We start from the raw sequence: 15,474 nt of genomic DNA on the forward strand, positions 1-15,474 counted from the left end.
GTAACAAGCCTTTTTAAAAGCATTGTTTGGCCTCAGACTTCTAACTGGCTCCATTTGAGCCAACCAAGATGTAAAATTCCACCTCTATGGCAGAGACACCCTTGCAGTAAAGTACTTAAGTAAATGCTTACCTCCCATGGTACCTTCACTAAGGTTAAAGTGGAACATGATTTAATGGATTTGCCAAATCAGGCCCAAATTCATCAGTTTTTCAAGAAAAATATGTTTAACCATCTGTGGAGACTGGTAACATGCTGGGTCAGGGAAGAGCTACAGGGTTGACAGGAAAATAAAATTCAAGCATATATTCTGCAAAGAAACGTCTTCACAAAACTTTTCCTGTGAATGCTGTTCTAGGGAGAAGTAGTTTTCCCTGATGCTGTAGAATATCATTTGCTCTCCTGAAAATCTTTTGCTTAAATTGTGTATACACTCCATTTGGAAGGCCATAACTAATGGGAAACAGTCCCATCAACCAGGCAAAAGATTTGTTTTCCTTTGCCTTTAAGTGAAATATCAATGGATGGATATTTTATTTTTAGTTGAATATGAAATTTCACAAGTGACCTGTCAAGCTCCTCTTTTCAAGAACGGCTTTATTTCACACGTCAAGACAGGCTGGGAAATTAGTTTTTCCCACAGAAGACTCTGATTAGGGATTACAAAGTGAGTGCAGCGCAGGGTGATTTTTCCTCCATCTTTTCCCTTGCCCTGCCAGCCTAGGGAGCATCTGACTCTGCTGACTAAGGGGAGCAATTCATACTGCACAAGGAAGGGGGATGAGAAGTGAGACAGTCATGTTAAGTAGAGTTGCTGGCCCAAGAGAGAATAGGGAAAGCATAATAATGCTTAGCCCTTATATTATTCTTTTCATCAGTGGATATCAAAGCACTTGGAAAAAGGAGGTTGATTTGATGGGAAGGGAGATAAATGCCAGTTCCAAGTAGCCTATTGCAGAGGCACCAGCAGGAATGCTCACTTTTGTGATAGTCTCATTTGACTGTGGATTTGCAAGGTAGAGAAATGAACAGGTCTTTCCCTCAGTAAAATGCAGAATTAACGCACAGATCTCAAAGTACATTTCAAACATTATTGACTTACCCACTGTAACTTTCTTGGGGGCTTGGGAAATATAAGGTCCACTCCAACAACCAGGGAGAGCAAGAGGGAGATTATGTATTACTAATAAATGACTGAGTAGACAGGACCTATTGCCTCTGTCAGCAGACAACAGCTGATTTACACCATGGTTTAACTGCTCGCAGAAGCAATAAATAGTCCAGATGAAGGGCTCTGCAGTTTTTACCCCGTGGAAATTCTGGACCATTATGGGGCATTTCTAATGTCATCCAGTGGATTAGTAGGAGTCACTGAAATAGAAAGTAGTCTTATTCTGCTGTAGATGAGTTGCACTGTTTGACTCCTTTGTTAAAAATCCTGCAGTGGGTGATCTAATAGAGTTTACTCCCTGATTTTCTTTGGGCCATGTGGAAGGGCTGCACATGAGGAACCATGTATAGAAAGCATCAGTTCCAAGGTCAATCTTCATATTCAAGAGAAATGCAGCATCTTTACTGGCTATTCATCTTTAACCACTTACAGGCACATCTCATTGCAGAGCACTCTTAAAAAAAAAAAAACAAACAAACAACTTTTCCTCCTCTTTCTTTGCAGTGTGTGCTCTAACTTGTTTCTATTTGCCAATGGCCTTTCTGCTCTGTGTTTATGATACTGATGTTCAAAGAGGCCCAAAGTCCTGCTGTGACAGGCAACCCAGAAAAACAGCTCATAAGAGGCAGTCTTAGATTCCATTGGGTCAAATGGCTGCTGTGCAGTCACTACGACTCACATCAGGAGAGAAGAACACTCCAGGGGCAAGAACTTCATGTGGAGGTTACCCATGTTTTCGTGACGCCATCTACAATAATAGCTTGTTTTTCAGCAGTGTGAGGCATCAGCAATTTCCTGAGGCAGTTCTCTGGCCCTGAGACTTCCAGGGCAAACAGATAGAAAGAAAAGAGGAAGGAAGAAGACACTAACTTATTTACAGTTCTCTGTCCTGCCAACTAGAGCAGGTCACATCTCCAAAATCCATATGCAGAGATGAATACTTATTCACTTCATTCCTCCATGCTGCATTGTACCCATCACACTGCAGCCTCTGCTCTGCAAATCACAACACCAGCTCTGAGCAGCCCAATATGCTGTGGACCAGTGCCTCCCTCCAATACAGCTGCAAATAGGTTTAAATCATTAGATTCAGGTTACCAAACAGTCTCTTGGATCAGGGTTAATTAAATGAATGTTGAAATCTAATTAAGGACTGGCCCAGGTGATAATTAGCAGGAAATGTATGCATTAAAATATTCATTTGTCGATGAGGTGCAATTAAGAGTGTGATTTGGGGAAGGATCAATAACTACATCACATGATTTAAAAAAATGAAAAGTCGCCCAGCCTTAAGCAGAAATGCATGAGAATTTTGGCTGTTTTTTTTTAATTCCACCCCCCCTGCGAGCTTTCAGTTTTGCTCTTGTAATAACTTCTGAAGACTGCTCTCCACCCTTGAATAGAACATTCATCTCTCCAGTCCTTTGTTTTCCTGAAGCACTTCTTTCAACCCCTTGCTCTTCACCACATTGTTCGAGTGTGTTATAGATTTATTAGAGAGAGACTAACAGGTCAAAAAGAAATATTCTTTGCCAATGAATATCACTTCCCCCAGAACAGGCTGCTAATCCAGGGGAACATCACTCATTGTGTGGCCTTAGATTGCTTTGTTTTGTTTTGTTTTTAGCAAGTTAATTCCTCAAGTCTTTATTCATAACTGAGGATCTGGAGAGGCTGTTGAATATGCATAGCTTGGACTTATATATTTGTACATCCACAGCTGTGGTTTACTCCGCTATTCCCAATTTATAGCAGAGCAACTCTTCTTTCACCGAGATGACTTTTTTCAGGTTACAGGTACGTGTGGGGGAGTGTGTAAGCCAGTTAATGACACTCCCCCTTTGCAATCCCAGGCAATCCTAACTCTGCTAGGAAAATGAGGGTCCCACAACAGCCCAGCTCCCCTGACATAGAGCGGATTTTCCCCTGTCGCTGTGGTCAGAGGTTGAGCTGGTGATTTCCCCACTAATGGTATTTCCGTCAGAAAATACCAGTGTGTCAGAAGGGAAGCGCACCATGAGAGTGTGATGATTTCAGCTGCTCTTTGTCTGCCCTGACAGCTCACCTGCCCATCTCCCCAGGCTGGGTGGCAGCCCAGCTCCCAGGGCAATTATTTTTATTCTACTGGGGCTGCCGCGGACAACGCCCTCCCCTGCGCCCTCTTGCCCCGGGGAAACAGCGCTATGGGGAATCAACCAACCCATGAAGTTAGAGCATCCTTGGAGCCAGCCAAAAATCTATCAGTGCCTGCCTTCCTAAGTAGATATATTTCTTCCCATCCCTGCCTCCTGTCAGAAATTTAAGAATGACAGTTACTGACCTTTCATCTCATTTTGGGGAGGAGAAGTATTTCTTTCATTCCCAAAAGCTCTACATTTTTCACAGACCGCTGCAGCCAGCTCCGACGATCATCTGTACTTCTGTACCAGTGCTGACTACAGACACAACCCAAACATTGTAAAGTTTTCCTGGAAAAGTATAACATTAAAAGTGGGCTTTTTTTCTGGTAGCCTCTATTTCCTACTACTCATGGACAGGAAACTCAGGTCGATTAGGTACTATTTTTGCTCCCTTAGTTTAACAGTGCTGAAGAAATGCTTCTTTGTTGTAAAACATACACTCTGCTGAGCCCTGTCTCCAGGGCTGTGCAGGGATTTCTCACTGGACGTGGGAATTACAAAACATGGCAGTGTGTTAGGGTGATCCAGCTCAGGGCACCTGGCATGCACAGAGCTAACACATTCCATCAAAACAAATCAGTTTACAAACCCTACCATATTCACCCAGCAAAAGCTCCTACACATTACCGCACTGAGTCCAAATCTTTGCCCTCTGATAAAGACAACCTGCCACTCCAGAAGGTCTTCTATATGTTTAAAGCATAAGGCTTTTGCAGGAAGAACATTAATGACATCCTGGAAGTTTGAATTTTGGGTGAAACTGGGCATCAGGGTGCTGACCACAGTCATTTGCCCTCCAGGGTCCTTTCCTTCCCTCCTGATACTCTCAGTGTATTGCAAAGGTCCAATTCAAAAGGCCTGAGAAGCTGCATAGAAAAAATCAGGATCAGCTGAATCCCATGCTACCAAATCTGTGTTAGATGTATTAATTGCATGAGCCACTGTTTACTGGTTAATTCCCTCATGTGTGTCCTTTTATGTCTTGTCCTGCAGGGAGCCTCTTCCAGCCTGGTGGTGAAGTTTGCAGATACCGACAAGGAGCGTACAATGAGACGCATGCAGCAAATGGCAGGACAAATGGGCATGTTCAACCCCATGGCCATCCAGTTTGGAGCATACGGCGCCTATGCCCAGGCAGTAAGTATAGACATTTGCTCTATGCCATGTTCACGGGCACAGAGGTAGCACCCAGAATGACACAAAAGCACATGTGGGCAGAGAAAAAAATGACAAAAGCAGAGGGGGAACTAGCGGTTTCTCTGTTAAATCATTTACATGATGAGAGAAAACCGAGGCATACCATCCAGGGTAGGCGAGGGTATCTCCTAGGCAAGCCTTGGAGGTGCATTACCAGCTTCTGTCAGCAACCAAACCATGATCAGGTGTGCAGCCATGCAAGACACTTCCTATGGGGTCTCAACCATTACTGTCAAATCCAAACACAACTAGTTTGTAAGGATTTGGATAAAACAGACTTGAATTCAGTTTGTCCTAGTTCTCTGTCCCATGCCAGCACCACCTGGTGCCAAAGAAGACTTGTGAGGGCACAAATACTTTTCTGGCCCTCATCTGTTACCAGGCCACACAGAATGAGCTGAATGGGGTGGATGGCTCTCTGCTTCATTTGGCTAGGCCCCTGCTGCACCACACATAGTTGTGGGTGTCTTTGGAGTGACCACAAGATAAAACAGAAGTGGGTTGTTGACAGAAGTGGGCTTTTTTTATCTAGCATGCTAGGTAATATTAAAATGAACAAGCAGACATATGCACACACAGAGTCCTGGCTCCTCAAAGCAGTATGATTTAAGCACACTGAGAAAACGCATCAGCTATTTAAAGCAGAGTTGCATGGTCTAACTTCAGGTACTCTACCTGCATAGCAAACCTAGACCCTGGGACCCAGAGAAAATGTGACTGTACAGGGAGCTGGGCCCCTGACAAAGCCCTGAAATTGATGCCTCTGGCATAAATGCCTTTCCTTAGGCTACAATTAACAAGGACCTGCAAGACAAGATCAAGTTCAGGTAACTTGGTCTCTCTGCCAGATGTTTCAGAGGAAGGCAGAGATGATCCCTGCAGCAGGCAGACAAAATACTGCCAGGTGACTTTGGCTGCCTTCTCTGGAGCAGATTTGCAGGTGGTGACAGTGCATCTAGATGCTTCATCCATTTGGTGGTAAAATGTGGCCCTCATGTACCCTGTGCTAGATTCATGTATAGGAGGGAAGCACCATTAATCCCATTTTCCAGAGTAACATCTTGCTGAATGAGAGACTGAATATCTTGCCTTGGGTAATATAGGCCAAGCTCAGGAATCACACTCCAGCAGACCTGTACTCCCCCCAGCACGCTGACTGCAAGGCTCTGCTTTCTTCCCTGCTTGTTTCCTTCTCATTCATTGGCACCACAGATTTCCCATCACATCCACATATTATATTTTTTAGCTTGAGGGGCTAGAAATTTCTGTCATCTGCTAAGCGTCATGTGCCTAACTGGACACTTGGTACAACCAAGCATACCCCTTGTATGGACCATGTAGGACTCTCTGTAGAGCTCCACAGAATTTCCCTCTTTCATCACAGATACACTCATTGGTTCTAAACTTTCAGAATTCTCTCCCCACTAGATAAATTCCATTCTTCACTCCATTTTGCCCTCTTAATTTTTGTTCCCAGGCAAACACAATCTTTGCCTCTTCCTTTGTCCCTTGTTCCCCTTCTCACACAATTAAAGAGCTGTGTCCTCCCCAGCCAGGCTGCGTTTAACTGTCCTTCTGGCCAGGGAAGGCTGCAGGAAGGGGAAAATGACAGTAAATCACAGCTGAGCCTGGGCCAGTGGCCAGCAGGCTGGCAGGGAGATGCAGCACCTGTGCCCCCACGGAGCAGAGGAGTGAACAGGAGGCAACCCATGGGCAGCTGGGACCAAACATCTGCAGAGGTTGTCAGGCAGGAGATGTGACTCCAGTGTTATGCTGCAGGCACTGATCAGACAGCTGGAGCGGTGGTGAAGACAGAATCACAGAATCACAGAATGTGAGGGATTGAAAGGGATCTCAAAAGCTCATCCAATGCAATCCCCCCGCCGGAGCAGGAACACCCAGATCAGGTCACACAGGAACATGTCCAGGCAGGTTTGAATGTCTCCAGAGAAGGAGACTCCACAACCTCCCTGGGCAGCCTGTTCCAGAGTCTGTCACCCTCACTGAGAAGATGTTTCTTCTCAAATTTAAGTGGAACCTCTTGTGTTCGAGTTTGAACCCATTACCCCTTGTCCTATCATTGTTTGTCACCCAGAAGAGCCTGGCTCCATCCTTGTGACACTCACCCTTTATATATTTGTAAACATTAATAAGGTCACCCTTCAGTGTCCTCCAAACTAAAGAGACCCACTGTCCTGATGCTCTGGTCCAAAAACTGTCCTCACACTTTGGTTTATCTAGAGTAATTCTTCTAATTGCCAGCTGAGGCTTTTACTGGTATCAAAGAGGATGCAGTCTGCACCTTTACACCACAAAAGTTCCCTCCATCTATTTCTCACCAGATAATACAGAACATTATGAAGGTAGGTGAATCAGGGAGGATTTATCATTGAAGGAAGAGTGAAAACAATTTCTGAGTCCGCTTCTGCTCCACTTGAAACCAATAAATATATTTCCTATTGATTTCTGTTTAAGCAGAATTGGACCCATTCTATTTTTTTTTTCTCTTAAATATGCTAATAAGGCGGGGGGAAGAATACGTTTTAGATCTCGACCCACTGGATATGACAAGCTGGTGACACCAATTACCCTGGGGACTTCAGAGCTGTCTAAATGATGGGATCACATTTCTGTGTGGCGCCTGTACACCCAGAGTGTGCTCAGATGCTGTCTCTCAATCAGCCTCCCTATCTGTGTCTCTCCCTATCTGCTTCATCTCACAGTCTCACACAAAAGGGAAGGAAGGGAGCACCGAGGCTCTGTGACGTTCCCTCGGTCCTGATTAATACACCTCGGACTGCTGGCTCTTAGATATCGGAGTGATTGGCATCTAGTAAATGCCAGTGGGAGATGGAGGGATTGATAGGGGGAGAAAGAAAGGGGGGGCAGTTTTATTCAGCTCAAACTGAAGTTGAAGAGCTAAGGCAAGTCAAGAGGAGGGAAGGTGAAATAGTGAAAATACAAGAGCAGGATGGCGGTGACAGCTGATGCCACTGCCACCAGCAACTTGTGTGACCTTGGGTGAATCGTTTGATCCCCTGGTCTCAGTTCCCCATGTACAAAGAAAGCTGATCATCAGAGTTATTTATTTTCCTTTCTCCCTCAGGGATATGTCTCTGTCTTGTGCTGTCTCTTCATGGGTTTTCACACAGGGTTATGATGGTAACACAAGTTTAAGAACTGCCTCAGTGCTTAGTAGTAAGGCCAGAACTAGCACAAGACACTAGGCTCTGATTTGTGCTCATAACCTGTCCTCACTCCACCACAGTCCAAGATTGACTGATGTCTCCACATAAGAATTCCCAAGCAATCCCATGAAAGGCGGTTAATCAATAGTTTTTAATGGTATGTCCCCATGGAGGAGGTTGCCAAGTCCCCTACACAGTGGTTTCTTGGTGAATCTCCTCCAGTGAGGCACCATGCACAGGACTCGATTAGCTCCTGCAAAAAGGTCTCCCTGCATCAAGGTGGCCAGAACAGCAGAAATCCACACAGTGCAGCTGTTTGAGAGATTGGTGGGCAGCCATGGCTTTGCAAACCGAGCAGCACCACTGAGGAGAGGCAGTAGGGGTCTCAGTCTGTCAGCTTGAATGATAATCATTAGTGTTGCCACCAGGACCACTTTGGGTCTCAGCTCCTCTTTAAGTTACCTCCTTTGCAGCTCAGCAAATGGCCGTGTCACGGTTCACTCCCTGCTGCTGCTCACTGCCAAGCCACTCAACCTCAGCTTAAGCAACTTTAACCTTGATCACAGCAACAGCCTCATATCAGCTAAGCAACTAGTCCTTGGGTTCAGCAGCCACAGGGCCTCAGCTCTGGAGGCAAAAAAGTCAGGAAGCAAAGGAGGTTCTCTGTGTGTGTTTTTTGTCTGCACTCCTTTTGGGCCACCAGACAAAGCTTGGCACTAACTCTGTGTGCTGGTCGAGTGACAGAGAAAGCCACGTCAGACCCACCTCACCTCTTTTGTATGCAGCTCAAAGCAAGTCAGGTTTCATGGCTCCCTAAAGCTCCCAGAGCCCCTGTACTAATTTATTTCAGGTTTTTTGGATTGTTTTAGATTTTTTCTTTTCAACAATATCTTCCCATACTCATTTAACTTCCCCTTTTATGGGGCAATTACTTATTTTAGTTCACTCATGTATGGGGCTCCAGCCCTGTTTGTTGTCAGGTTACTGTGGATCTATATCAGCTGGGTATTGATAGCTCAGTTAAGGCCAGTTTGAGGTATAGATCTGAATTCAGCCTGGAGAGAAGGAAACTGATGCTAAGTGGCACCACCTTTGATTTGCTGCCAGTTGAGAACAAACCTGAGGGCACACACTCCAGCTCAGAGCCGCACAGCACACCTTTTTAGTCCCTGGTAGGCAATGGGGTGGCTGAGTCCAAAATTGTAAACAGTAAAAATCAAAACAGACTAGGAATGGTGGTAGTATAGCCCTGGCTCAAATAAGCAACAGTGGCAAAAGTTCCTGCAAGTCTTCTTTCTGTGAAGAAAGAGGCAAGTAGTTAGTGGCTGAATCATGTCACTGCTGCTCCACCATGCAGAAAAGGAAATGTGCACAGATCGAAAAGGGTTGGGGAGATGGGAAAATGCAGAAGAGCAAAGCAAGAACAAAGGAAGGAGCCTTGCAAAGTGACAGATACTGTATAAATTATTTAATTTTTAAATTATTTAAAATAAGATCAAAGTCATAAATCAAGTTTGCATAAAAAATGGAGTGGGAGTGTTAGCCACAGTCTCCTGGCCAAATTCCAGCCATGGGACTGATTGCATCCTGCAGCAGAGGACAGACATAGAGGCAGTGAGTAAAAACAGATGGGGGTTGGGGCAACACAGGCAGTGGTAACATTTGCTCCCCAGCCTGGAGCAAGTCCTTTTCCATCAGAAAATCCCTTCTCCCTTACTCTGAAATTCAAAGTACAAATGTCTGCAGCTCCAGAACTGCAGACAATAACCGCAACGAATCTGGGAACATCCAGTGCAGCAAAGCTCTCAGCCGTCACCATAAGTGGTCACCTTGAGAAGCTAGGGCAACAGTGACTGCCCTGCTGACCACAAAAAGCCTAGGTACCCCCCTGTGCATCCCTGCCCCAGCGCCAGTGGAGACGAAAGGTTATTTCTGCTAAATGATCTGAGGTAGTGCTGAAGGGAAGAATCACTTCTTCCAATATTTATTCAATTCGTACTGTGAAATTATTTTGGAAAGATACTTAAAAAATTCAGTTAGCCCTATGAAATCAGGGAAAATTTACTGAATATAGAGTATCTTCTGCATATAATAGTTATTGTATTTAAATGTCCAAAATGGGACAGCATATTTGGTAAATACTACCTGTTATGCAAATCACTTGTTCTGATCTGTTCCAGAAGAGGAAACTATTTTGAATCCATAATGCTTTGTAGCAGGGCTAATACTATATTTATGATTGTCTGCTCCCTGGTAATTCAGAAATAATGAACACTCCGATTTGGGCTCTATATACATGGGGTTTTTTTAGGTTTGGGGTTTTTTCCACAGTTCTCAGGAAGTTAGAAATCCAAACTATGGTGTAGCAGGCTTCTGAAAGACACTAAAAAACGTGAATTCAGGTGTTGCACATTTGTTTAGCTTTCTTAAAATCTTAATTAAGTTTAGATTTTATTTTCAAAGTACAAATTTATGTTTCCAAGAAGACGTTAAAAATGTCTGAAGGACCATTCTGATTTTTTTTACAAAATATCTTCTGCTTGTTTGAATGCTTATGACATATATTTTGTTTGATTTCCCAATGGCCAGTTAGATAATACAGACATGAATTTGTCAATTCTGTGATTTTACCAAATATGAGTCTTCTTACTGCTTGATTGATCACTTTACTTACCTCTTTCTATCACAGGGATACCGTGAGGATTAATTAGCTAAGTGTTTGTGTAGATCGTTAGAGGTGGGAAGCGTGGGATGCTGTTATTACTTTTATTATTATTACTGAATGAAGAATTTGAAAAGTCAAACGAAGTATCATGTGGTTCAAAGACAAGGATATAAAATAACATTGAATAAAATGAGAAGGTCATCAGATCTTTCAGAGTAAGCCGTTTTGCAAGGACAATGATCACATTATTTCAAAAAGCGTGCATCAGAAATAATCCTTCTCTCTTCTCTTCCCCTTCTTTGATTTCATGTGCATTTCTTTTGGGGGCTGTGGAAGGCAGGCTGTCGCACCCTTGTCCTATTTCTAGCAGGAGTTTTTGGCCTTGAGAAAGTCACTTCATCTCTCCATGCATCTGTTCCTCCTATAAGAAAAGGACAATATTTCCTTTTGTTGAGCGCAATTGCACAACCCTGACATCAACCTGATACCAGAGCTGGCTGTCCCGTTCCCAACCCCACCTCTGGCCACCTGTCCCTACGCCATGCCACTAGTCTGACAGTGACCACATGGGGACCCACTTCTGAGAGGAAAACTGGCAGTAACTGCCATGTTTTTTGCTGTATGGTTAACACTATGCTGCTGGTGTTCCTGACCCGGTGCTTGGCCATGTGGGGCATGAATCTGTCCTGGAGCAAAGGCAGAGGCAAGTCACGGAGAGGGAGCTTTGCATCAGCAAGCACTTGTTTTGGTGCAGCTGTGCTGCACAACTTCACTCTTGGTTGCTTTCTCTCTTAATCTTCCATGCCAGGATAGGATGGATAAGCCTGTGGAAATGCCCATCCATACATTGATGACAAAGCTGGGTGAAGTTTAGGCACCTCAACTTGAGGCAACAAAAAAGTGTGTGAGATAAATCTTTCCATCTCTCTGTTGACCAGCCATCACTACCACCCTTACCATGCTTTGGATGGTCTCACCAGTGCCTCTCCAGCTGCTCCGTCGGTTCTCAAGCCCTGGGACAGGGGACTGCAGGCTCATAGCTGTTGAGGTGTTGTCCATGGGCATGAACCAGTTTCATAGCAACTCCTGGTCTCATCAGAATACCAATATTTGAGCCAGGTTGGAGGAAAGAGAGAGTGAGTCTATAAAATTGGATGGTAAAAAGCTTTAAATGCTGAGGCAAAGATTGTGCCAAGGAAGTAGAAAAAGCAAAAAGAAATACATCCTTTCAGCTGAGGAAAGGAAAAGCTCCTCTCCATCCCCTTGGATCAGTCTGAGATAACAAGGCTGCTGCCTTTCTGATTAGTGCTCTGTGGTCCCAACCCAGGCAGGAAAAATCTGCATTTCAAATGGCATATTTTAAAGTACACAGTACCCAGGGGCCCAGCTGCTATTGATTTGCCTCTGGTGGGGTCACTGCCTCGCTTTCTACAGCTTTATTAACTGGGACCATACACTGGGCCTCTTTCAAAGTGAAAGGGAAGTGGATGGGACATTTGTCTTCAGGGGCAACTGGGGAAGGAGTGGGGTTACATTTATTGGCAATGCCCCAGAGGTTCTATGAGGGAGACTGGTGACCCTTTCAGGACTTGCCCTCCTTTTGTGGATTTCCGTGAGGCCACCCTGAGAAGAAGGAGTTAGGCCTGTGCTGTCAGATTCCTTCAAGGTGACTGAGTTTCCATTCTCCCAGTGCTGTGATACCACTGCACTCAGTCAGGCTGTGACCACCAGCTGCTGGGCTGGGAAGGACCCATCTCCTCCTCCCCCTTAACCTTTACCTCTGAGCATCTCTGACCAGGGAGGGAAGGGCATGAAGGGGACACAGACCTCAGAAGGGTGGCAGGAGTGTTAACAAGGGTAGAAATGTCCTGATGTGGCTGGATATGGCTGGACTCCCCTTTATAGCCAAGGAATCAAAGCTGGGGTACGTGGCTGTTTTCATGTATGGAATGCTATACTTCTTCCAGCCCTATGGGTTGGCTTGGAAGGCTGTAGCCCCGTGTACATCCTCTGAGTCATGAGATACAATGCTCCAGCTCAGTTCACCATGCCAGGGAGGTTTCCAGTTATCCAGGACATCCTGAGCATCCACAGAGCAACTGAGCATACCAAAAAGGGGGTGGTGATTCTCTGCAGGATGCCTGCTGTAGCAGAAGCAACTGAACGTAGTTTCCCAAATCACAGGCTAGGGCCTTATTTTTACTGCATGAGCTTTTTAACCCTAGGATTAATTTAACCTCTTTGCTCCTCAAGCTCTTAATTAAGTGTCTGTGGGAGTGTGGCCAGTTTTAAGTAGCTGTTTCACCAAAACCCACCAAGCTTTAAGCTGCAGACCCTGCACCTTCAATACTAATTAACAGATTAGGAACATCTTTCTGTTCTCATAGAAAATACCTTCTTTCTGAAGATCTACGACAGAAAAGCGTGAATGACATCACACTGCAAAAAGACACATGTTTGTAGCCAAGGCACTTTCTACAAACATGCATCTTGCAGTGCAAAATTATAAGCTCTCTGAATAACCAAGAAGCTGCATACTCAAGTCACCCTGTTTGCAAACCAGGAGGAGCACCTGTCATTGCGAAGTTAACTCTGAACAGCCTAGAAACATCCACAAGCAGAAGTTGCATAAGACATAATGTCACAAATGATTGTCTAGCTCTGCTGAGTGCAAAATGGAGATTTTCTTTGGAGCAGCACAATCATTTGTACTACCACTGGAGATGTAGTATCTTTTAGGCAGAGCCCTGTTTCCCTTGCAGTATAGGTGAAACACAAAAGAAAGGGGGAAAAAAATCAACACTTTTCCTTTAAATGATTGGGAAACAAGGTCCAAAAATATTTGCTGATGGCGAAGTAAGGAGTGGGAATGATTTCAGCTGACTGTTGCTACATGCAGCTGATCTGGTCACCTGGGATTCCAGATAGAGTCAATGGGGAGAAACAAAGGTGTAATTCATCTGCCCAGAGGCAGTAGGCTACAGAAGGGGGAGATTAATCTTGGCCTAGGCTCCTCTGCCTTTTATCACATAGCTCGGAAGAAAGCCCATCTCTATTTAGTTTACTGAATCTGACAAAGAGAAATGCCTAAAGCATAGTCCCCTGCCTGCCCTAGAATGTCTCTGGTACAAATACCAGGCTCTTATCTGCCAGTCAGAGTGACCACGGCACACACATGACCAGCCAAATGTCACTCTGTGTTTTGGGGTGAGCTTGTTCATACAAGTATGGTCAGCTTTGGAGAAACATGGAAAAAAGCAAAGGCCAAACTGGGGCTGTCCCCAGCTTTTGCACCTGTGTCCATCTCAGTGAAATGCTATTTTGATCAGCAGCACTAAACAGATCCTATAGGCACAGATCATGGCCATCATTCCTGTAACTGGGCAGTTATATCTTCAGTTGTCCCCAGGTGAAAATATCCAGCACAGAAAATGAGATATGGGTCAGCACACGCAGCACTGGAGTCAATCCAACATTAAAGATGGATGGATTCCCCCTTCCTCATTCATTTCATTGGCATACTTACTAAAATCACCTGCTCAGTGTCTCCTCTGGAGAACAAACCCAAACAATGCCTAGAAAAAAATATACTCCTTAAAGGGAAATTAGCACTGTGCTATAATAGAAGATTGTCTAATCACTCCATCAATAGTTACAAAGAACAGGATATCACTAGTTAAAATGTGAAAGTATCTTAGGCAGTGTGTAATAAAAAAAGAGTAATTAACAATCAAAGGGAAAGCCATCACCTTGCCACCAATCTGCATTAGGCTGCAAAAAATAATAGTACTCAACTCTAGTACAGCACTTTTTATCTGTAGATCTGCAGGCACTCCTCCCTGGGGAAGCAAATATCCTGTGCCTTGTTTTATCACTGGAGAAACCAGGACAAGTTTACACAATTTGTCCATGGTTATGCTGCAGATCAGCAGCAGAGCATTTTTGCTTTTGTCTCTCCACAGATGGTGACAAGTTTCAACATCTGAATGAGAGTGGTGATTTCAAGGTTTTGGTTTAGTGTGTACGAACAGCTAATTTAGCCAATATTTCAATATTAAACTGAACAGCAGGGAACAGGCTGTTCCCTGCCATGGCCTTTGAGGTCTGTTTAATGCTGAGAAGCGTGTCCTGTCTGCTTAAACAACAGCATCAGAGGGTGATTTCCTGGTGGGAGAGAATGCAATCACAAAAAGCAGCAAAACAGAGGTACGCCAATTCTGGAGACAGCAAAGACGTGAGTCACTTCTAAAATCACTACAGAAAAAGTTTCCTTCTCCACTATTATACTCAAGTCATGCATTACCAGGGGCTGGGGAGTGAACACAGTGAGGTTTTACTCTTTGCTCATCTTCTTTCCCACACAATTTCTCTAAATATCCACCACTGGTCACTCGTGAGGGTTAGATATGGAGTCAGATGTACCTCATCTGGCTCTTCCTACAGCTCCAGTGAAAGGGACAAGAAGCAGTTCCATCCAAACTGCCTTCTCCTTCACACCAGGAGCATTTTACAAGCCCACTGCAGCAATACTGTGCACAGGAACTGCAACAACTGTGTGCTGGGGTCAGGGTGGAAAATAATGATGGGAAAGTGTAGTTTTAATGTAAGAAGCATTTCCAGGATACATAAACATTCATCACCCTTCTGATCCAAAATTTTTACCCCCAAATGCCTGAAAATGTAGCCTGTCTTCCTCATTTATGAGTTTTGTAGGTGACCTCAAAGAAGCAGCACTCTGATCATTTTCTGGAAAAAAAAAAAAAAGAAAAGAAAAAAGGTAAAATTAAGAAAATCATCCCAGATCAGAACTACAGGGAAGAGTTTTTCTCTCATACTGCATGAACATTGCCAAAGTAGGGGAGGTCCTTTCCCATGTACAACTCTTTGGAGAGTGTCTGTTTGATTGTGTTTGTCTGGTTAGGAGGTTTGGTCATTTGCTCAGCCCCCACCACAGGCCTCCCAGCAGCATAAGAAAAAAATACATTTTTCACTGACAGACGTAAACAAACCAGTTTATACCCTATAGAGCTAGCTAAGCTTGCTGCTCTGGACAGGGGATCCCCTCTCCCCGCCA

At 44.4% G+C, this 15,474-nt stretch overlaps 1 protein-coding gene across 15 annotated transcripts in view; it reads left to right on the forward strand.

Moving 5' to 3' along the window:
• The window catches only part of CELF4 (CUGBP Elav-like family member 4), a 713,325-nt gene that overhangs the window by 625,587 nt on the left and 72,264 nt on the right, over positions 1-15,474 (forward strand). For all 15 annotated transcript variants that reach the window (XR_010469177.1, XR_010469178.1, XM_065046935.1 and 12 more), the window contains exon 6: positions 4,344-4,487. Coding sequence is in view for 13 of the 15 variants with exons in the window: in XM_065046935.1 (XP_064903007.1) it covers positions 4,344-4,487 (144 nt within the window). In the remaining 2 variants the exon portion in view is untranslated. The remainder of the gene's footprint in view (positions 1-4,343; positions 4,488-15,474) is intronic.

Source organism: Columba livia, chromosome Z, assembly GCF_036013475.1.
Source record: "Columba livia isolate bColLiv1 breed racing homer chromosome Z, bColLiv1.pat.W.v2, whole genome shotgun sequence".
Lineage (NCBI taxonomy): Eukaryota > Metazoa > Chordata > Aves > Columbiformes > Columbidae > Columba > Columba livia.